At 43.0% G+C, this 21,810-nt stretch overlaps 1 protein-coding gene across 5 annotated transcripts in view; it reads left to right on the top strand.

Moving 5' to 3' along the window:
* TOGARAM2 (TOG array regulator of axonemal microtubules 2) overlaps positions 1–21,810 on the top strand; it is a 75,132-nt gene that overhangs the window by 38,530 nt on the left and 14,792 nt on the right. For 4 of the 5 annotated variants that reach the window (XM_025180992.3, XM_025180991.3, XM_025180994.3 and 1 more), the window contains 10 exons: positions 619–665; positions 1,702–1,877; positions 6,914–7,085; positions 8,745–8,927; positions 10,927–11,068; positions 12,727–12,832; positions 14,501–14,736; positions 18,881–19,039; positions 20,065–20,182; positions 21,461–21,564. In XM_025180992.3, coding sequence (XP_025036777.3) covers positions 619–665; positions 1,702–1,877; positions 6,914–7,085; positions 8,745–8,927; positions 10,927–11,068; positions 12,727–12,832; positions 14,501–14,736; positions 18,881–19,039; positions 20,065–20,182; positions 21,461–21,564 — 1,443 coding nt within the window. The remainder of the gene's footprint in view (positions 1–618; positions 666–1,701; positions 1,878–6,913; positions 7,086–8,744; positions 8,928–10,926; positions 11,069–12,726; positions 12,833–14,500; positions 14,737–18,880; positions 19,040–20,064; positions 20,183–21,460; positions 21,565–21,810) is intronic. The other variant, XM_025181001.3, reaches the window with a different exon arrangement.

Genomic DNA, 21,810 nt, shown 5'->3' with positions numbered 1-21,810 from the left:
GCTCATCACCTAATAAACCATCTTGTTAGTCTTTAAAGTGCTACATAGTCCTGTTTTTTGTTTCAATTAAGTTGAGTACCACTTCAGGTGAATGGCTCCTTAAGACTAAGCCAGCTGCAGAGCCGCCCAGCTGGGGACCTTTTTAAATGTGTGAATGCACCTGGGGAGACACTTGGTGACCCTTTTGAAATGTAATGGCGACCCATATTTGGGTCCCCACCCATAGGTGGGAAACCCTGTACTAGTGTAAATGTGTGGTGGTGCTAATTTGGGCTGTAGGTCCAGCCTAACATCTAGTGGCCTCCAGACCATGGCTTGTATAGACGTCTGAAACTCACTATTGTGCCTCTCCTTTCTGAGCTGCACTAAGGGACATGAGGCTGGAACCTACAGATCTGACTCACTACTTTCAGTTGGAACAGGATTTGTCCATCATGTGGCTTTGCTAACTGATGGACCTAATGATATTGTAAAGCCGTTGCCAACAGAATGTGGGGCTTGTGGATTACATTTCCTGCTCAGTGATGGTGGTTCTGATAAGAGAACCTCCTCCATTAAAGTGCTCTCTCTTGCTTGGTATTTCCTCACAAATCCTTTTCTTGTCAATTTTTTTTTAAGATCAAGGCCAGACAGCAATGCTGAGGAGAAGATCCCTAAATCGCTGGGTATGTACATGGCATGCATTAATTTTGTCACAAAATGAACACAAATAAAGGTTCTGTCAGTTAAATTAGTGTCTCAGTTACACCTGTGCAACACCTATAGGGTAAGCCCTGAGTGATACCACTGCTTCTCATTTCCTTCAGTGGATTTGCATAGATATAACCACTGGAAACTAGTAATAATTCTGTTGATGATTTTTGGAAAAAAAATAAAATCCAGCTTAACTCTCTCAGAGCTTTGTTGGCTCTGTCGTTGCACCAAGAGTAAAAAGCAATAAACACTTATTTTTGTTGCTGATATGTAGCTATGCCTGTAAACATAACAAGAGAGCAGATTTGCAGAGTTAAGATGATGTTGTTACACAGATACTTTTTAGAGAAGAACAGCCCTGTAAATTTATCTATTTCTTTAGTTGATAAGACTTTGTATAATTTATGGTATGATTGTATGACTTGTGAAGCAATGCATGGAATTATTAGTTCAGTGAGTCTTAGCAGCTCTGTTGATGAATAATTCAGAATTATATGCCCTGTGCTATACAAGTAAAAGGAAACTTTCACACCCAGTCCCTAGAGTTTCTGTCTATAGAGGTGTCATTTCAGGGGCTGAGCTGCTGGTTTTGATAATGAATCCACTTGAGGGAAATTCATTGCAGCAACCGGGACTCTTATTTTACTGTTCATATTTCAGTCATTCAAAACTTTTCTTTAAAAGCGTTTAGTTTTTTGATAGAGAGGAGGAATCATTGATTGTACCTAGATATATGGCTGTCAGAATGTGGAAGTGTCACATGAGCACAAACTCCATCTACTCAGGCAAGAGGGTACATCACTGAAGTCTGAATAGCAGGGAAGAGATAGGAAAATGTTTCCTTTTCCACAGAGAAAATCTTTATTTTCATCCTTCTGCAGCAATCACAGCTGCTCTCTAGGGGCTGCAGATTAAGCCTTTTACTTCATTCTGTAGACACAAAAAGGTAGTTTCATCACCTCATTGGCTTGCTGCACTAACACATGGTATGTGTCTTTGGCTCATCAGAATTCAGAAATCTGGAACCCATTTTGACTGCTCCCAAAAATGGCTTGACTGGTAGCCTGAAGCCTGCTGAAGATTTACTGCCATTAACAACCCTCTCCCTCAGTCAGGCCAAGGAGACAGAACCGCTATCACAGCCTCACTTAAAGGGTGATGATTGGAAGGAGATCAATGGAAGGGTATGTATGTGTTAATGTCTTTGGTGCAGGGAAGGCCTTTGTCTTGTGATTATGCAATACCTCATACAATGGGATCCTAGACACTACTGCAATACAAATAATAACTAAAAACAAAAATAATAAACTTGCTGTGTCAGGGGTCTCCTTTCCAGTTTGATTAGGTTAGAGTCACACATTCACGTGTGTTTTCTCTGAACAAAGAAATTATCTGGGAAACGGTGAGAAAGTTAAGTAGGAAGAATTCTCTGTTTCTGAGGTGTGTAAGTTATCCACTGGTGCTGCTGAGAAGGTGAAAGGAAATATTATGTAACCCTTCTGCCGGGTAGGCCTGGCAGTAACCAGGGCTGGGTTGAATATCTTGGGGCCATCACACATAGAACCGGCTTGAGCCCCCACCCAGTAATCTGGGAAATTCACACACCTCTGGGCGCCTCTGAGAGGCAATGCTTCCCCACTCGCAAGCACTGAGTCTGAGTGTAGGAAAGAAACATTTAATGAAACAGAGAGAGAAGTCATACGGCATTAACTTGGGGGAAAACACCACAAACAGAGTTCATAACCCCAAACATGAGCCAAGCCCCCACCCCAGTCAAGAATCGCCCGAAGTCCAAAAAGTCCAACACCCCAAAGGTCTCTGTCCCTGGTCCGTGCCACCCAGAGTCCCAAAGTTCACCCGCAGGGTTTCACCTCCCAACCTGGGTAGAAATGGGGGTCGGGAGATAGATAGGGAGCACCTTATATGAAACTCCGCCACGCTCCACCAGCTGTCTCGTTCCACACCTCTGGATGTTCCACTGGGCACCTGCTGCTGCTCCACACCACGCCGCTGATGGCCGCTCTTCACCTGCCGCCACTCCACGCCACACCGCTGGTTGCTGCTCCTCACCTGCCCCCTCTCCATGCCACGCCGCCGGGGGCCGCTCCTCACCTGCCCCTGCTCCACACCACGCTGCCGGTGGCCGCTCCTCACCTGCCGCCGCTCCACACCATGCCGCTGGTCGCCACTCCTCGCCTGCCGCCGCTCCACGCCACACCGCTGGTCACCGCTACTTCACTGGTGCAACAGGTCTGGCACTCAGCCAAACCAGTGATTTCAGCCCTCAGTGATTTCAACTCTTTAGCCACCAGCTGGAATGGCAAATGAATCCAGCTTTCACTGGACTAGCAAAAGAAAAGACTCCTCAGGGAGTTTGCTTGAGGTCTGTCCATAAAACAAAGGGGGAAAGGTGCAGGCTGGGCCAGTCTTATAGCTCATACCTGGCAGGTGTGAAGCAGGCTGACTCAAACCCTTTAACCCTTTCCCCCAGCTCTGTTCACTCAACTCTGGAAGGGGGGAGGCTTGTTCTTCCGAGACCTCTTACCATGATGGTGGTGTCTCTCCAAGCACTGGTGGCATGTTTTACAGTTGTTCCCACATTTAGGGGTAGCATGATTAGTTACCCCCACAACAGTCCCAAATTATATACACTTCTCCACATTCCATTCCAACACTGACCTTCCATCAGCCCTGGCTGAATGGGATTTACATAACCACACCTCAGATTCTCTTCTGAGCAGCATTTACATGTCAACGGTTAACACTTAATTACCTTGCAGAGCTAAACAATTGGGCTACGTCTACACTGGCCCCTTTTCCGGAAGGGGCATGTAAATTTCATGAGTCGTAGTAGGGAAATGCGCGGGGGATTTAAATATCCCCCGCGGCATTTAAATAAAAATGTCCACCGCTTTTTTCCGGCTTTTAAAAAAGCCGGAAAAGAGCGTCTACACTGGCCCCGATCCTCCGGAAAAAGTGCCCTTTTCCGGAGGATCTTATTCCTACTTTGAAGTAGGAATAAGATCCTCCGGAAAAGGGCACTTTTTCCGGAGGATCATGGCCAGTGTAGACGCTCTTTTCCGGCTTTTTTAAAAGCCGGAAAAAAGTGGCGGACATTTTTATTTAAATGCCGCGGGGGATATTTAAATCCCCCCGCGCATTTCCCTACTACGACTCATGAAATTTACATGCCCCTTCCGGAAAAGGGGCCAGTGTAGACGTAGCCTTGTAGTGGGCACACCCACCCCTCCTTTCAGCTGGCTGACAGCAAGCAGCAGTTCAGCCCCTACTTACATCATAATATGAGAAGCAACTGAGAGCATGTGTAGGACACTGGCCTATCTACCCAGCCCAGGAAGGAGTGGCACCATCCTCAGAGTCTGGGTTAGGTCCTTTTCTCTGGACTTCAGCTTTATTTCCTCCAAATAACATAAATTCAGCATGTCAGTTGTTCATTCCTCCTACTGCAGAGGCCTATACATTCTCTAAATCTGCAGGTTCCCATTCTACCAACCACCTTGCCTGGTAGTGATCCTGCTCCCAGACCTGCCACAGGAACCAACCTACTTCCTGTATCTCTCCCCTCTTTACTCAGGGGTGCCCTGCTAGAATCTCCCTGCTCCTCACAGCTCTCCACGTTGGCTGAGTTACTTGCTGGCTTTTGTAATAATCTGCCCTCTATATGATCATTCTGAGCTGGGAGGTAGCTGACCTCATCAACCACAGGTGATACTGGGCCCAACAGTCCTTGGATGACTAGTGAAGATGTAAATTAAAACAGAGGAGCTTACTTTTCCTGACATCTTCCAGTTGGCTGCTTTTCTTCCTGTGACCCCTAATCATCCCAACCACTCACTTTCTATCCATTCACAGTAACTTAAAAACATAAAAATTACACTACTTCTGAATCTGACCAAGTACCTCTTCTTTGTGTGGAGGGGAAATTGCTTGTGAAATTACTGAGGCGTTTTGAAGCAGTGTTTGTTGAATAGTAATAGAGACGTAGCCATGTTAGTCTGATCTTCCTAAAACAAAAGGAAAAACTATGTAGCACTTTAAAGACTAACAAGATGGTTTAATAGGTGATGAGCTTTCATGGGCCAGACCCACTTCCTCAGATCATATTCTGGAATAGAATTGGCATGACCATGTATACCATTGATGTAGCGGGATCTGAGGAAACATTGTTCTAAGTCAGCCATAAAGATGTTAGCGTACTGTGGGGCCATGTGGGTACCCATGGCTGTGCCGCTGATCTGGAGGTATAAGTTGTCCCCAGGATTGTTCTATTTGCTTCCCAAAATCCATAAACCTGGACACCCCGGTCGTCCCATCATTTCAGGTATTAGCACACTCCCTACTGGATTATCCAGCTATGTAGACTCTCTCCTCAAACCCTATGTTACCAACACTCCCATCTATCTCCAAGATACCACTAACTTCCTGAGAAAACTACAAAACATCGATAACCTCCCTAATAACACCATCCTTGCCACCATGAATGTAGAAGCGCTCTATACCAATATTCCACATGAAGATGGATTACAAGCAATTAGAAACACTATCCCAGAAGATACCACTGCCAATCTGGTAGCAGACCTATGTAACTTTGTTCTCACCCACAATTATTTCCAATTTGGGAACAACTTATACCTCCAGATCAGTGGCACAGCCATGGGTACCCGCATGGCCCCACAGTATGCTAACATCTTTATGGCTGACTTAGAGCAATGTTTCCTCAGATCCCGTCCCCTTTTACCCGTCCTTTACTTACGCTACATCAATGACATCTTTATGATATGGATCCATGGCCAAGAAACGCTCCACAGAGACTTTAACAACCTACACCCCACCATCAATCTCAGCCTGGACCATTCAACAGAAGAAATCCATTTCCTGGACACCACAGTACAAATCACTAATGGAAAATTAAACACCACTCTCTACAGAAAACCCTGCTGCACTTACCTATATGACTCCAGCTTCCGTCCAGGACACACCATACGATCCATCATCTATAGTCAAGCCCTTAGGTACAACCGCATCTGCTCTGATCTCACTGACAGAGACCAGAAACCTCAAGATCTCTACCAAGCATTTGTAAATCTCAGTTACCCACCGGGGGGGGTGGGGAGGGAAAAATTGAAAGAGCCAGACGAATACCCAGAAACCATCTACTTCAAGACAGTCCCAAGAAAACCAACAACAGAACACCACTTGTCGTCATCTATAGCCCCCAACTTAAACCCCTCCAACGCATTATCAATAACCTACAACCTATACTGGAACAGGATACTACACTCCGAGAGGCTCTGGGGGACAGACCCATAGTCTCCTATAGACAGCCACCTAACCTCAGGAAGATTCTTACCAACAACCACAGGACATACCACATTAATACCAACCCTGGAACTTTCCCTTGCAACAAACCCCGTTGCCAGCTTTGTCCACATATTTACTCTGGTGACACCATCACTGGACCTAACCATGTCAGTTATATGATCAAGAACATATATTCCTGTTCATCCAGAAATATAATTTATGCCATCATGTGCGAACAGTGTTCTTCTGCTATGTATATTGGACAGACTTCTCAGACACTTCACCAAAGAATTAATGCCCACAAATCAGACATCAGACATCTTCACAAGGAAAAGCCAGTTGCTCTTTATTTCAACCTACCTGGACATAGTCTTAACGACCTTACTACATGTATCTTACTTCAAAGAGACTTTAACACCAGATTACAGAGGGGAAACTTCAGAACTTTCTTTCATGCTTAAATTTGACACTTTACGAATGGGTCTTAACAAAGATGCTAATTACCTTAACCATTACAAAGATAGCTTCCCCACTTATTACCCCTGATTAGCTATTCATTGACTCATAAAAAGCTATTCCCTCCCTCCCTCTCTTTCACCCCACCTTCTGTACTAAATCTGATTCGTCAGTTTAATAATGTTCACTTTTTTTCATTGTATTCCTTTCATATATATGGTCATGCCAATTCACTTACAGAATATGATCTGAGTAAGTGGGTCTGGCCTACGAAAGCTCATCACCTATTAAACCATCTTGTTAGTCTTTAAAGTGCTACATAGTTTTTCCTTTTTTTTTTTTTTTTTTTTTTTTAAATATCAGTGTTTTTGTGTTATTGTACCACAGTGTTTCCTGCTTTCTGTCTTATTTTTGTGTCTTGGTGCATTTGTGTTGTGGCCAGATCCATGTCCCAATATCCAAGTCAGCTCAGGAGAAAATGCGCCAGAAGCAAATGAAAGAGATGGAGCTTTTGCGCAGAGAGAGGGAGAAGGAAAAAGAGAGAGAGAAGGAAAGTTCTCTGCAGCTCCATGATGAACTGAACAGTCTTGACCCAGGGGCTACTGCTCAGGAAGGTAAGTGGCTGCTAATGGCTATGGGCCTGGTTCTCTACTGCCTCACACCTTGTTTAGCCATTGACACCTGTGCAAAGTGAGAGCAACATTCTGCTCTCTCCATCTAATAGCATGTTAAACATACTGTGCACGAGTGTAAATGAGTACTGTATGAGGCACTGGAGTGTCAGGCTCTATGAATTAGGTTCACAATATTCCATTTTTGTAACCAGAATTGCAAGGCAGGAAGATCCCCTTAGAAAAGTAACTGTTATTTCCACAGGGATTATCTATGGAGAAATCCCACCCAGTTACCCCTCCTTCTAGATTTCATTGCAAATTTCCCTACTGGTGAAAAGGATGGATACAACTCCCTTCAGAGCCTGTCAGTACCACTACTCAGTCAGTTGAAGACATCACTCTAAAAATATGGGCGACTGCTTCTCTTCCAAGGTGTGGCTGATCATTTTCCTGATACAGTGTTCTCTGCCTTTGCTGGCTCAGGCAGCAAGATATGAAGATCTCAGGTAGTTGCATGTCCCCATAATTGGGGTATTTGAACACTTCTCAGTCTTTAACACATTTATTCTTACAACACTCCTGTACTGAGGTATAGAGAAACTAAGTGACTTGCCTTCAGTCATACAAGAAGCCTACAGGAGGGCCAGGAATTGAACCCTGATCTCCCAAGCCGATATCCTAGCTACTGGACTATTCTTTTTCTAATAATAATAATAATAATTCATAATTAATTAATATTAATAATGATAATGTTACTACTGTCCACCTCTGTAGTGAGTTTCATCCAAAACCTCAAAGCACTTTCCAAAGGAAGGGAGTATAGGTAACTGAGCCAGTGGCAGATCCAAGAACAGAATGTGGCGTTCCTGTTTTCCTGCCCCATAGTCTATCCACTGGACAATGCTGCCCTACAAATCAGACCTGTATTTCTCACATTATAGCATAATGTCATAGCCTGTCATAATGAAGACAAACTAATTGTGTCCAAAATAAATGCTTTTCATCATGTTATGATCTGGAAGAGTTTTAATATAAATTTTTCTAATTAAAATATGAAGGAAGATGCTGCTCACGCAGTAAGACAAAGTACCCCTTTCCTCCTGCATGCACTGAGAAGCTTGGAGCAATGAAGCTGTTACAAAAGTAGTTCACAGTTTTAAAAAAATATACTAGAGCATGGCTTACTGACTCTGATTTAATTGCATTTGACGGGCTCTGATTGTACTGCGGCACAAACTCTAAGGAGTGCAGCAGCAGGGAAAGTTGCAAGTCAGCACTTAACACAAGGACATTATATAAGGTTACTTTTACTTTGGTGAAGTGAATGTAATCCTGGTGAGAAGTGTGAGACTGACAGCTCGAGTGGCATAAGTCCTCAGTTCATCCCCAAAATTAGCAGAGGAGAGGAAGTGGAAAACTTAACTTCCCTTACCCTTTGTAGAAGGGACTGCTTTAGAAGGGATTTTACATTGTCCCTAGTAGTGCAGTTTTCAGTCTTGTTATTTCTGCGTTAGAGACAACTATGGACAGCACTGTAGTACTTAAAGATACAGGATACCTGTCCACCGATGCACCTTCTCCCATTATCAATCCCTGGAACCATTCAGTTCATCACTCTGGAGTCTGGAAAAATGTTGACTCCCCCAAGCGCTTTTTCAGTCTCAACAGGCTCAACAGGCTTTGGCCCACTTAACACCAATGGGAACATCTCCATTACACCCAACATGAGCAACCCATGCAGAACCAGTGTTGGCATTGCCTTAAAGAAACGGATCAACAGGCCATCTCTGCCTAGTATTCCCATCATCAATCATGACAGCAGCCACCTGCGGCACTCATCAGGTGAGACTTATTGTGTCAGTGGGATCACAAAGCTGTCTTCACAATCTCAGGTGTTTTGCTCCCTTAGAGGAGGGGGCTGAATACAACTTCAAGAACAAAGCTAATGGATAGGAGTTCTTTTTGTTCCACGATTAGGAATGATACATAGGCTGAATCACTGGTATAAATCCATAATAACCCCACTGTAGTCACTCCAGTGACTGTGAAACTGAAGTGGTCATTACTTTTTGCCTGAATACAGCTTTAATAGGGACTTCAGGATATGCCCTTTATCTATTTTGAATTTGTAAAGAGTAAAATTGTTTTTGGTTGTAAGATGATGACGTAAGAGAGATGAACGTAATGAATTAAAAAAATTGTTGTGGGCTTCCAATGAAGTTACTGAGCTCAGCTGTAGCTAGCCAGGATGCATTCATTTGCATACTTGATCTGATTGGTTGCTCATTGAACTCTGAGCAGCTGCCAATCGTACTGCATGACTTTTCAACCAATCATTATCCTGCCACACTCAGCTGTAGCAATATTGCCTAATACCATTGCAGCCTGAGATGAGACACCCAGCCTTTAGCATCCTGGCTCGTGCACCACAAACTGCACAGTATTTTCATGTCCTATAGCTTAAAAATTACAGGTGACGGTTGATTTCACACCCCCCCCCACTCAAAAATTAATACATAACAGACAATATGGTATCTAGTGACTCTGTTCTTTCTTTGGTAGATAGGATGTTTTCCCTTTGTTTAGCCTACAACCTTAGAGCATTCTGATTCTATGCAAGCTGAGCAGGGATAGGCAAGATTGGTACCTGGAAGGGAATTTTTTTAGGGAGCACCTTTCTATGTAGGAGGGGATTTGAAAAACATGATTAGCATTAAAGTTAATGAAGTTTTTACTGTTGACTTCATGGGAGCAGAGTTAGGCCATTGGTGAACGTTTTTGAAAATCTCACCTTTAGATTTTGTATCCTAAATATACTACAATAGATCACATAAAAACTATGATATCTTATATATCATATATAGATATCCTCTTGAGAACCTACATTCCATCTAGGCTCAACACAATATTTGCACTTTTAGAAGTCTAAAGTTCTCTCATCTACTATGTAGAAGAGAAAAATTTGGCCTAAAGATGTTTAGGTGTGAAAATTTTTGACTTCTAGCGCTTCAGATGATAAATGGGCTTTGTGACAAAATACATTTATCATGTAAAATTTCAGGAGACTAGTATATTCATCATCAACCACATTTGCTAACACTGCATCTCTTTACTTTCTGTTCACGTTTGGAAGGTTTTCTTTGAAGCCATAGGGGCTAGAAATTAATTTTCCTATTAAAGAAAGCTTAGATTCTGCACAGTCGGTAAACAAATATATTAATAAGACAAAATATATTCTACTTCCTATGTACAGTCAGTGGAAAGCTCCTAAAGAACAGAAATATATACAAAACTCAGACATAAAAAAAAAAAATCCAAAATCATCACATTCCCAACAATATGTATATTTTAACATGGTGTGAGTTTCCAGCCTTCTGTAACAAGCTGGTGTCCAGTGATAAGTACTTGAAAACCCATGAAAATAGTACTATTATTAATTTATTTGTATTTCTGTAGCACCTAAGAGCCCTAGAGGTGGATCAAGGTCCCATTGTGTTAGGGGCTAAAGAAACAAAATGCTTTGAAAATCATGGGACAGATCCTCCATTAAGAGCAATGAAGATACTGTATGTTGATTTATACTAATTTAGGGTCTGGGTCATATTTTTTTGGTCTCCTAGTCATTAAAACAATGCAGATTTTAAATTTCTGAAAGTCGTTAAAAAAATCAGACAGCCTATTTTAATAGTAGGAAAATTCAGACCAATAGCAACTTTGGCTAAGAAGTTAGGCAGAGGCCAAAATAATCCCACACAATGGAACCTGGATACAATTTTAACTGTGGAATCCTGGCTAGCACTTGCCACATTTGATATCTGTGGTGTTTGATTTTTCCATACAGCTAACTCCCTGCCAGCAAATACTCTGGATTCCCAAGAGGGGGAGGAGGAATCTGAAAGTGTGGATGCCTTGGAAATGAGACCATTCTCTCACCCGGATCAAGGACTGGTTGATGCTCTGAAGTGGCTCAACTGCAGTGACTGGTAGGGAAACATTCCACCCTCAACTCCCTCCTTCCCCTCAGCATAAAGGTGTGTGAGTGGCTGTTTCCTCCACTCTCTTTCAAGATCAGGGAGTTGGAGGGAACTAAGTGAAACTAATCTTCACAATGCAATGACTTTCCAAGTGATATAAACCTGGGAAAGCCCTCCAGCATGGGTCTCCTGCCCTAGCTGTATTGCTGTTGTGGCTAATAGCAGGTTAGCTTCATTCATTAATCTTCTTTGGGCCTTTGTGTAGCCACAAATAATAGTTACAGCGAAGAGATGAAATTACAGGATAATCAAAAGATACTCCCGCTAGAAGCCAGTTTCCGCTATGTGTCATGTCTTTGCCTTGACTCCCCAGCCGGAGAGATGCAGGCCACTTTGGCAGTCATAAAGGCAGAAGAAGGGTTGGCCCTACAATCTGCAGGGCCTCAAGCTGATGGGGGAGATTGGAGTTGCCTTTGTGCTGTTCTTATTGCTGGAAGCATAGAGAGGACCAGGCATCTTCCCCTTAGCCTTGCTACTGGAGGGGGGTGATCATTTCAGAAACTGCATCCTGCCCTAGTTCTGCAAGTTATAGATCTGAGTGGGACCCAAGAAATCAGTTGCATTGTTTGTGTTTAAGGTAAATTCTAGCATTGCAATGCATACTGAGAAGGGAATTGCTCTGCCTGGAGTCTCTCTAAGACAGGGATTTGGGGGTGGGAGACCTGAGTAATTTCTTAGGATCGTCAGAATAAGAACTTTCCCCACTGCCTAACAGGAACACAAACAGCAATATTTAACTAATGATTGCACTATACTGAAATTAGGCATAAAGAGGGAAGGGAATATGCATGGATTCAGAAGCTATGGAGCCAGATTCTGATATCAGCTACACAGGTGTAAATCTAGAGTGAATCCATTCAGTTTGGTGGAATTACTCGAGATTAACTACGGTATAACCCAGTGTGACACTTTGCGTATGCTTGTATAAACACAGTTATTCGGTTTTATTTTAAACCCATTCACTTCAAACTTTCTCTCTCTCTCTCATCTTTTCCTCTTTCCTTCTCCCCTCTAATCCTCCACTTTCTTCCTCTTTTTTTTTTAAACAACTATCCCCACTCACACACCCACAATAAAAATGAAGGATTTTTCTATTAAGTTAAATCCACTTATACCTCAATTCTGCTATGGCTGTCACAGCAGGCTGTGCTTCTTATCATACACCAACAGGTGGCACTGTTAATTCAGTGAGCTGAGTCCTGAAACACACTGGCAACATCAATAGGGGTTATAAAAGAAAAATGCAAGTTATGTCTCCTGAGTCTACAGGGAGATGGAAAATCCATAGTCTGCCGTGAAAATCTCTAGTTTTCTCAAGGATTGAGTCTATCATGTGGAACTAGTAAATCGATCATATACCTTCCTCCAGCTTAGGTAGGTCACTAGGGAATTGCACGCACAAGCTACTGAAAGCATTTTTTTATTATGAGTTTAAAAAATGTATAGGGAGTTCCTCAAAAATCCAGCACTTTTGCTTTTAGTGTCCCATGAGTGTGGATTCCAGGGTCTATCCCCAGGTTGCAGGTATGTGAAATTACGTTTAGCACAGTGCCATGTGAGACGAATGATTTTTTTAAATGCCTATCTGTTTTGTAATTGTGTCTCAGGCTGCTGAAGGAGAAAGGACTTTCCAGCATCAGATGCCTGGCTACTTGCCATTCAGAAGTCCTCCTTTGTCAACTTCATGATGTTTCCTTGGCTGTTACCAAAGAGGTAAGACATTTCTATTAAATATATATATACTAAATGTGCATATGTTTATCTGGATTTATGTATTTGCTCTGTCTCAATAGCTACTTTTAAATCTACATCTCTGTCTGATATCTGTATCCATATATACAAAATTTATTTATCTCTGTCTATCTCTACAGTCAAAAGCAGTCTCTCTCTCTCTTCTCCCCTCCCCCCCCCCATAACGGAGATAGGAATTATCATTATGCATTATACAGATGGGGAAACTAAGGCACAGAAAAGTTGATTTGCCAAAACCAGACTGCATCATTCTCAGAGCCAGGTTTAAATTCTGGAGTTTTGGCTCCTAGGTTTATGCTTGATCCATCATGAGCCAGCAAGCATTCGGATTGCAGGGCAGTCATCCATGACTACTCTGAACATCTTTACTTTTTATTTGATCAGAGAGATTTTATTGTGCCTGTGTTAGATTCTTCAATGAGTTAGAAGCAGCTGCAAGTTCCCAATCAGCACATATTTGTGGCCTGCACAGCTGATTGTGCTATTACTAAGCTTGGTTTGCCAAGTACACTAAACCTTCTTCCATCTGCAACAATGAGAGTTGGCTCGCTTCTGTAAACTCTGATCTTCATCTTCAGTCTGCTATACAAAGATCTAGCAGGTTTGAATAATCAGAGGTTCGAGGGCACCAGAACCCATAGGTCACTGTATTCAGATCCACAGAATTCAAATCCCCTTTTGTAATTCAGCGATGGGGAATGAAGATGTTCAGATTATACTTAGTTTGCAGTTCAAGCTTTCTCTGATTCCTTACCTTTAAGCAGAGAGATCCTTTTCTCTTTCTTGCGGACATTCCCATGCAGAGATATAGGTTCATCTTTCATTTCATTCCTGTCCCAGATTTTGCTTTCACAGTCCAGCAATTGCATTTTCTGGGGTTTGCAGTGAACGCTTATAGCAGTGGTTCTCAAACTTTTTGGCCTGCAGTCCACCCGTTTTTGGTCTGCTCAAGGCAGACCTTTCTGTCGACCACTAGCCAATCACACTCATGATGATAAAATGGGTGCAGGAGAGGATGGGGGTGCAGGGTCTGGCCGGGAAGTAGGGTGCAGGAATAAGCTGAAGGATGGGGGTCTGGCTGGTAGGTAGTATGCAGGCGTGGGCTGAGGGTGGGGGTCTGGGAGGGAGGGGTGCATGAACGGAGTGAGGGCATGGGGTCTTGGCAGGAGGGGGATGGGTTTCTGGAGTGCTTTCCTGGCTCCATGCCTCCTGCTGCTCTCATTGGCCATGATTACAGCCAATGGGAGCAGCAGGGAAAGCATACAAGCAAATGGTTTCCTGTGCTGCTGTTCCCCCAGATAGAGGAGAGGAAGTGGCAGTGCATGGAGCTGCGTCCTTCCTTCACAAGCCAGATCCAGCTCACAAGGCTCACCTCTGCCTTCCCACACTGGGAGCGCGGTGCTGGTACTCCAACCTCTCAGGGTAGTGCACTGGGCCTGGAGCACCAGTGCAGGCTCCCCGCTGTGGGGATGGGATGTGAGCAGCCCCAAGCCAGAGGCCCACTTGCAAGATGGTCATGGACCACTAATGGTCTGCGGCCCACACTTTGAGAACCACTGCTCTAAATACATGTCAGCAGATCTTTCTAAGCCGAATCCTTTGTCCTACTCATAACTCTTCCTCCTCCAGGTTAGCAACCTCCGTTCAAAGGTGTCTCGCTTTGCTATCAACACCCTTGGTGAGCTCTTCAGGACCATGAAGAAGCACATGGACCAGGAAGTTGAGGAGATTGCTCGGGTCCTGCTCCACAAGACAGGAGATTCCAGCGAGTTCATTCAGAAAGCAGCTGATCAGACCCTGGACATCATGGTGGAGAGTGTGACTCCCATGAGAGCAATGGCTGCCCTCATGGCCCGTGGAGTAAAGTATGTAACTCTTCCCTTGTCTGAGCTCTGCATCCTGACTAATTGCTATGTGAAGAACAAGATAATGGTGTAGAAGGAGGTATTCCCTCTGCTCTGGTATATTTCACTGCCATTACCCGGTTACACCCCCCATTATCATTAGGACATCATTCCATAATGACCTGTTGTCTAGCACAGTCCATCAGTATTGCCCAGATGCTGTGGTGATCGGGATGTGATAGATCAGTGTAGAGCATTGTGATGTGTTCCTTCCACCACCCATCTGATGGGATTACAGCAATCCTGGTGTGCAGCCAAAACCAAGTTTCCTGCTTAATGGCCATATAGTGCTAATCACAGGGCCACTGCAACAAACCACACATAATCAGAGCATTATTAACGAGAGAAGCAGGAACCAGTCATATATATGGTTAGAATATACCCAAAGGAAAAACCGCACAATTTGGCAGGGGCCTACCACACAATTCCCATCATTTCCTTTAAAAACTTCACTTACCTAGTTCAAAATGCCAGCTTCAGTTCAGTGAGGCAGATTTCCTGGGTCTTGAAAAGCAAACTTTTATGGGAACCATGAAGATGGAACCACTTCACAGTGTTGGTATCATACCTGGTGGTTTCAAACAGGTGCTGTTCGTTCCAGTAAATGAAGGTCTAGCTAAAACTGTTGGTGAGACATGTGTCTGTATACCTTCTGCAGCCCTGAAACCATTAAAACGCCAAATTAAAACTAGAGTACCTTGTATTAAATGAGGAGATTGACATAATAGGCATTACTGAAATCTGGTGGAATGAGGAAAATCTGTGGGACACAATCATACTGGGATATAAAATATATAGAAAGGATAGAGCAGGCCGGGTGGGTGGTGGAGTGGCACTGTATGTGAAAGATAATGTAGAATCAAATGAAATAAAAATAGTAAGTGAATCAACATGTTCAATAGAATTGCTATGGATTGTAATTCCATGCTCCAATAATAAGAAATTAGCAGTAGGGATATATTACCGACCACCTGACCAGGACAGTGATACTGACATTGAAATGCTGAGGGAGATTAGAGAGGCTACCAAAATAAAGAACTCTATAATAATGGGGGATTTTAATTACCCCCATATTGACTAGATACATGTCACCTCAGGAAGAGAAGTGGAGATAAAATTTCTCAATGGCTTAAATGACTGCTTCTTCGAGCAGCTAGTGCAGGAACCTACAAGGGGAGAGTCAATTCTCAATTTAATCCTGAGTGCAGTGCAGGATCAGGTCCTGGATATAACCGTTACCGGACCGCTTGGGAATAGTGACCATAATATGATAACATTCAACATTCCTGTGGTGGGAAGAACACCTCAGCAGTCCAGCCCCCTGGCATTTAATTTCAAAAAGAGGAATTACACAAAAATGAGGAGGTTAGTTAAACAGAAATTAAAAGGCACAGTGACTAGAGCCAAATCCCTGAAAGCTGCATGGAAACTTTTTAAAGACACCATAATAGAGGCCCAACTTAAATGTATACCCCAAATTAAAAAACATAGCAAGAGACCTAAAAAAGAGTCACCGTGGCTTAACCACCATGTAAAAGAAGCAGTGAGGGACAAAAAGGTATCTTTTAAGAAGTGGAAGTCCAATCCTAGTGAGATAAATAGAAAGAAACATAAACACTGTCAAATCAAGTATAAACATGTAATAAGAAAAGCAAAAAAAGATTTTGAGGAACAGCTAGCCAAAAACTCAAAAAGAAATAAAATGTTTTTAAAGTACATTAGAAGCAGGAAGCCTGCTAAAAAACCTGTGGGTCCCCTAGATGATCGAGCTATAAAAGGAGCAATCAAGGACGATAAAGCCATTGCGGAGAAACTAAATGATTTCTTTGCTTCAGTCTTCACGGCTGAGGACGTTGGGGAGATTCCTGAATCTGCACCGTCCATTGTGGGTGATGAATCTGAGGAACTGTCCCGGATTGAAGTGTCATTAGAGGAGGTTTTGGAACAAATAAAAAAACTTAATGTTAACAAATCTTGACGGCATTCATCCAAGGGTATGAATCATACCGGCATTATATCCCGGTATGATTGTGTCCCAAAAGAACTCAAATGGGAAATTGCTGAGCTCTTATCTGTGGTTTGTAACCTGTCCTTTAAATCGGCTTCCGTACCTAATGACTGGAAGATAGCCAATGTGACACCAATATTTTAAAAGGGCTGTAGAGGCGATCCTGGCAATTACAGACCGGTAAGTCTAACTTCAGTACTGGGCAAATTAGTCGAAACAATAGTAAAGAATAAAATTGTGAAGCATGTAGAAGAACATAATTTATTGGACAAAAGTCAACATGGTTTCTGTAAAGGGAAATCCTGTCTTACTAATCTGTTAGAGTTCTTTGAAGGGGTTAACAAACATGCGGACAAGGGGGATCCAGTAGATATAGTATACTTGGATTTTCAGAAAGCCTTTGACAAGGTCCCTCACCAAAGGCTCTTGTGTAAATTACATGGCCATGGGATAAGAGGGAAGGTCCTTTCTTGGATCGAGAACTGGTTAAAAGACAGGAAACAAAGGGTAGGAATAAATGGTAAATTTTCAGATTGGAGAGGGGTAACTAGTGGTGTCCCCCAAGGGTCAGTCCTGGGACCAATCCTTTTCAACTTATTCATAAATGATCTGGAGAAAGGGGTAAGCAGTGAGGTAGTAAAGTTTGCAGATGATACAAAACTGTTTAGGATAGTCAAGACAGAAGCAGACTGTGAGGGACTTCAAGAAGATCTCACCAAACAGAGTGATTGGGCAACAAAATGGCAAATGAAATTTACTGTGGATAAGTGTAAAGTAATGCACATCGGGAAAAATAACCCCAACTATACATACAGTATGATGGGGGCTAATTTGGCTACGACAAATCAGGAAAGAGATCTTGGAGTTATCCTGGACAGTTCTCTGAGAACTTCCACGCAGTGTGCAGCAGCGGTCAAAAAGGCAAATAGGATGCTAGGAATTATTAAGAAAGGGATAGAAAATAAGACCCAGAATATCTTACTGCCCCTGTATAAAACTATGGTACGCCCACATCTTGAATACTGTGTACAGATGTGGTGGTCTCACCTCAAAAAAGATATTTTGGCCTTGGAAAGGGTTCAGAAAAGGGCAACTAAAATGATTAGGGGTTTGGAAAGGGTCACATATGAGGAGAGGTTAAAGTGACTGGGACTTTTCAGTTTAGAAAAGAGGAGACTGAGGGGGGATATGATAGAGGTCTATAAAATCATGAGTTGTGTGGAGAGGGCCGATAAAGAAAAGTTATTTATTAGTTCCCTAAATAGAAGAACTAGAGGACACCAAATGAAATTAATGGGTAGCAGGTTTAAAACTAATAAAAGGAAGTTCTTCTTCACACAGCGTGTAGTCAACCTGTGGAACTCCTTGCCAGAGGAGGCTGTGAAGGCTAGGACTATGATAGAGTTTAAAGAGAAGCTAGATAATTTCATGGAGGTTAGGTCCATAAAAGGCTATTAGCCAGGGGATAAAATGGTGTCCTTGGCCTCTGTCTGTCAGAGGCTGGAGAGGGATGGCAGGAGACAAATCGCTTGATCGTTGTCTTCTGTCCACCCTCTCTGGGGCACCTGGTGCTGGCCACTGTCGGTAGACAGGATACTGAGCTAGATGGACCTTTGGTCTGACCCAGTACGGCCTTTCTTATGTTCTTATGTTCTAAATGCTCTAGGAATATACAGGCAGAGGCTGCATTGGTGAATATACTAGAGTACTGTCCCTCTTGGTCTCTGACCATTCAGTGGGCTGCTGGATATGAAACAAATTGGGAAACTAAGCCCGAAGGCTAATGCACTGATATCTGTGTCAGAAAGGGTATAACTGTCCCTGTCTGGGTTGTTAGTATCAGCAGGAACCCCAAGGTCCAAATGTGCCATGGAGACTGAATTCCCCTCTCATCCTTGCAGATGGTCCTTTTGTAGTATAATGGTTCACTGTGTATGAATGGACATTGCTATCACTAATAGCAGGGTCCACAGAGAAGGTCAGAGATCTGCTACTACCAACAGTTAAGGAGTTCTTTCTTAGTCACGTGGCAGAAGCCTGTGGTTTGGGGATGAAGAGCCATTATAGACATGTGCTGGTTTGCTGTCTTATCTCCAGCCATCGTAACCCCCTTGTTCGAAAGTGCGCAGCTGAACACTTACTGACTGTCATGGAACAGATCGGAGCTGAGAAACTTCTGTCAGGCACTAGAGACAACACAGAGCTACTGGTCCAGACTCTGGTGAAGCTCGCTCAGGACTGCAATCAAGACACTAGGTAATGATAGCCCTTCTGCCTCCTAGACTTGAGAAATGTTTTGTGATCAGTAGATGGCAAATAACAAACCATGACTATGCAAACTAATGTGAAACAAGTATAAAGAAAACATAGTGTAAAAGAAGCATATGGAAAGCATGCTTTTTAGTTTATATACTGTTGGCTTGGGAAAGGTGCAGGATCCATCTCTTATGGGTTATCAAGCAATAAAGATCCATTCAAGCATTTATATTGCATGAGGCATCCTTATTTGAAAGGAATGTAATAGGACTAGTCCACCCAATATGCACATATAACTTCCTTGCGTATCTTTTGGGTGTTATGTAAAACTGAATCCTTGTACAGTTATGATTGCTGAAAGATCCCGGAACATGTCTAGTAAGAATAGGGATATGAGCACCTATTGCCCGGGTCAAATTCCACTGGTATTGGATCAATGCATTCTGCCTCCCTAAATTCTCCTTGCAGTGTCAATTGGCTGTGATATATAGCACATTCCACCCAAAACTATTGTTGTGTGCTCTTGAATAGCTGCCATGTTCCACCACAGAAGTAGCTGCTTTTTGGTATTGGATGAAAAAAAAAACTCCTCTGCAATAATTTATTAAAGCAGTTTAGAATCTTGCAAAATGAAAGTCTTTTGAAGGAAGTAAATTGTTATGATCGTTATCATTTGTTATGACCATTAACATTTGTTGCCATAACTAAGATATTCCCATCAAAGGAAAAATAGACTCTTTAATTATTTAGTAGATCTCCATAGAGTGAGAGGATATTTACCCATTACTGTGCTGCTCCAGGCCATATTATATAGGCCAATTGGAGGTAAATCTTTGTCTTTATTTGTGTCTCCTCTGAAGGGATTAAAAATCCTAACAGAGCACCACTTACTTCTACTGAACATGGAGAGCATAACATTTCAGTTTCTTTTTTGTAACCTCTCTCTTCCTTCTGGATAGATGAATGAAATGGTGATATTTGGGGTAAAATCGTCTTTCTTTAGTTTCTTGTCCTCCCCATGCTAGATTTTACGGCAGGAAGATGCTGAATGTGTTGATGCCTCATCCAAAATTCGATGGGTATCTGAAACAGTCTATCCCATCACATACCTTGCGTGATGTTATGGCAACAATAAGGCAGAAAGTAAGTACTTAGTAGAAGATATATCTCCCGTTTGCATGTACTGAGAGAGCCAATACATGACCATACACAACTCCTCTCCTCTTACCCCTCCTTCATTTTTCTCTGGTTCTTCTGGTTCATGAAGAGGAACTATAAATCCTGACCCATTTTATCAGCTGGTAGTGCGGAAAATAGTTGTGTAGAATTATGGACACAAATAAGAAAGGAAAGTAGAAGAAAATGGTCTCCCTCGCATCCAGAGAGAGAGGACAGGGGTGGGAGTAGTTCTTTTGAAATTGTCAGTCCTTTATTTAATAGATAGGGAAGGAGATGTCCCTGGAAAATTTCCTAGAATAAGAGAGATGTGTCGCTGGTTTAATTGGAGCACATACCTACTCCAGTCAGAAAATACTACCTCTGCACTCATGTGCTGTAGAAACAGGAAAGTGCTCCAAGAATCCCTACAGTCAGTAGAATATCATCCTGATGAACCTGGACTTTGTATTCATTTCTCTTCTAAAGAAGAACAAGGGTTTGTCAAGGAGCTGGAAGAATGAATACCTCTGGTGGAATTCTCCCAGGGTTCTGTAGTTCAAGGATACTTTTAGAACAGGGGTGGGGAACCTTTTTTGGGTTGGGGGCCACTAACCAACAGAAAAATCAGTCGGGGGCCACACACAAATGAGAAGCAAAAAAAAAAAAAGCACTCCTAAACCCCTCACTGATATGGCCCTGACTGAGGAGGAAAAAGACATTTCCCTCACATACCAGAGCCTTGGGGGACCCAGGCTAGTAAATGTTGTGCGCTCCAGCTCTGTGGGGAGATGGAGGAGGGGCTGGAGCAACAGCGCAGGCTTCCCAATGCTGGGGGGAGCCCCGAGACTCAGGGACCAGATCCAAGTAAGCTACGGGCTGCATCTGGCCCCTTGGATGTTAGGTTCCCCACCCCTGCTTTACAACTACTAAAGAGATCCAGTTACTCCCAGAGTTACTGATCTGCAACAGGCACCAGTTTGTGACTGAAGTGGTTTCACACGTGACCAGATCTAGCCAACTGTCACTGGGTTTTATATGGCTGCCCATCACTGAAGCATTGTAATGCCTCTCTGATTAGGATGGCCATAGCGAAGTCTCTAGTGGATTTCTGGGTGTGTCTGGCTCTTCTCCTAGTTTGGACTATAAAATTCTCTGCTCTCCCATCTGAAGAACACAGATCCTGGTTTTACACTTGACTGTCATAAGAAATCATTTTCCATATTCTCTTGTTTTTCATGGATGCATTTATATATCTATATATAGGGGATGGAAGACAATGTATCTGAACCCCCTTCTGCCAAAGGCCGCAGGGAGTCTAGGAACAGCAGCTTGACCACCTCCCAGGACAGTCTGCCTTCTGATGAAGGGTACTGACCATTTCTTTGTTATTTCATTATCTGTGAGGATATGTACAATGGAGTTTTCAGCTTTATTCATCAATAAACTGTTTCTAGGCTAGTCTGATTTTTTTGGTAGCTATATATAAGGATCAGCTCCAAACAGAACATTACTGAGCCAGGCATCTGCTGCCAGTCCTGTGGCAATACCATACCTGCTGGGCTGGGGATCAGAGTTCAAGACAAGAACTTGGTCTTTTTAGCTCCCACGGCTAG

Source organism: Pelodiscus sinensis, chromosome 3 (genome assembly GCF_052426305.1).
Source record: "Pelodiscus sinensis isolate ZL-2025 chromosome 3, ASM5242630v1, whole genome shotgun sequence".
Taxonomy (NCBI): domain Eukaryota; kingdom Metazoa; phylum Chordata; order Testudines; family Trionychidae; genus Pelodiscus; species Pelodiscus sinensis.
The sequence above is the reverse complement of the archived record's forward strand: the minus strand, read 5'-3'. Positions and strand labels throughout refer to the sequence as shown.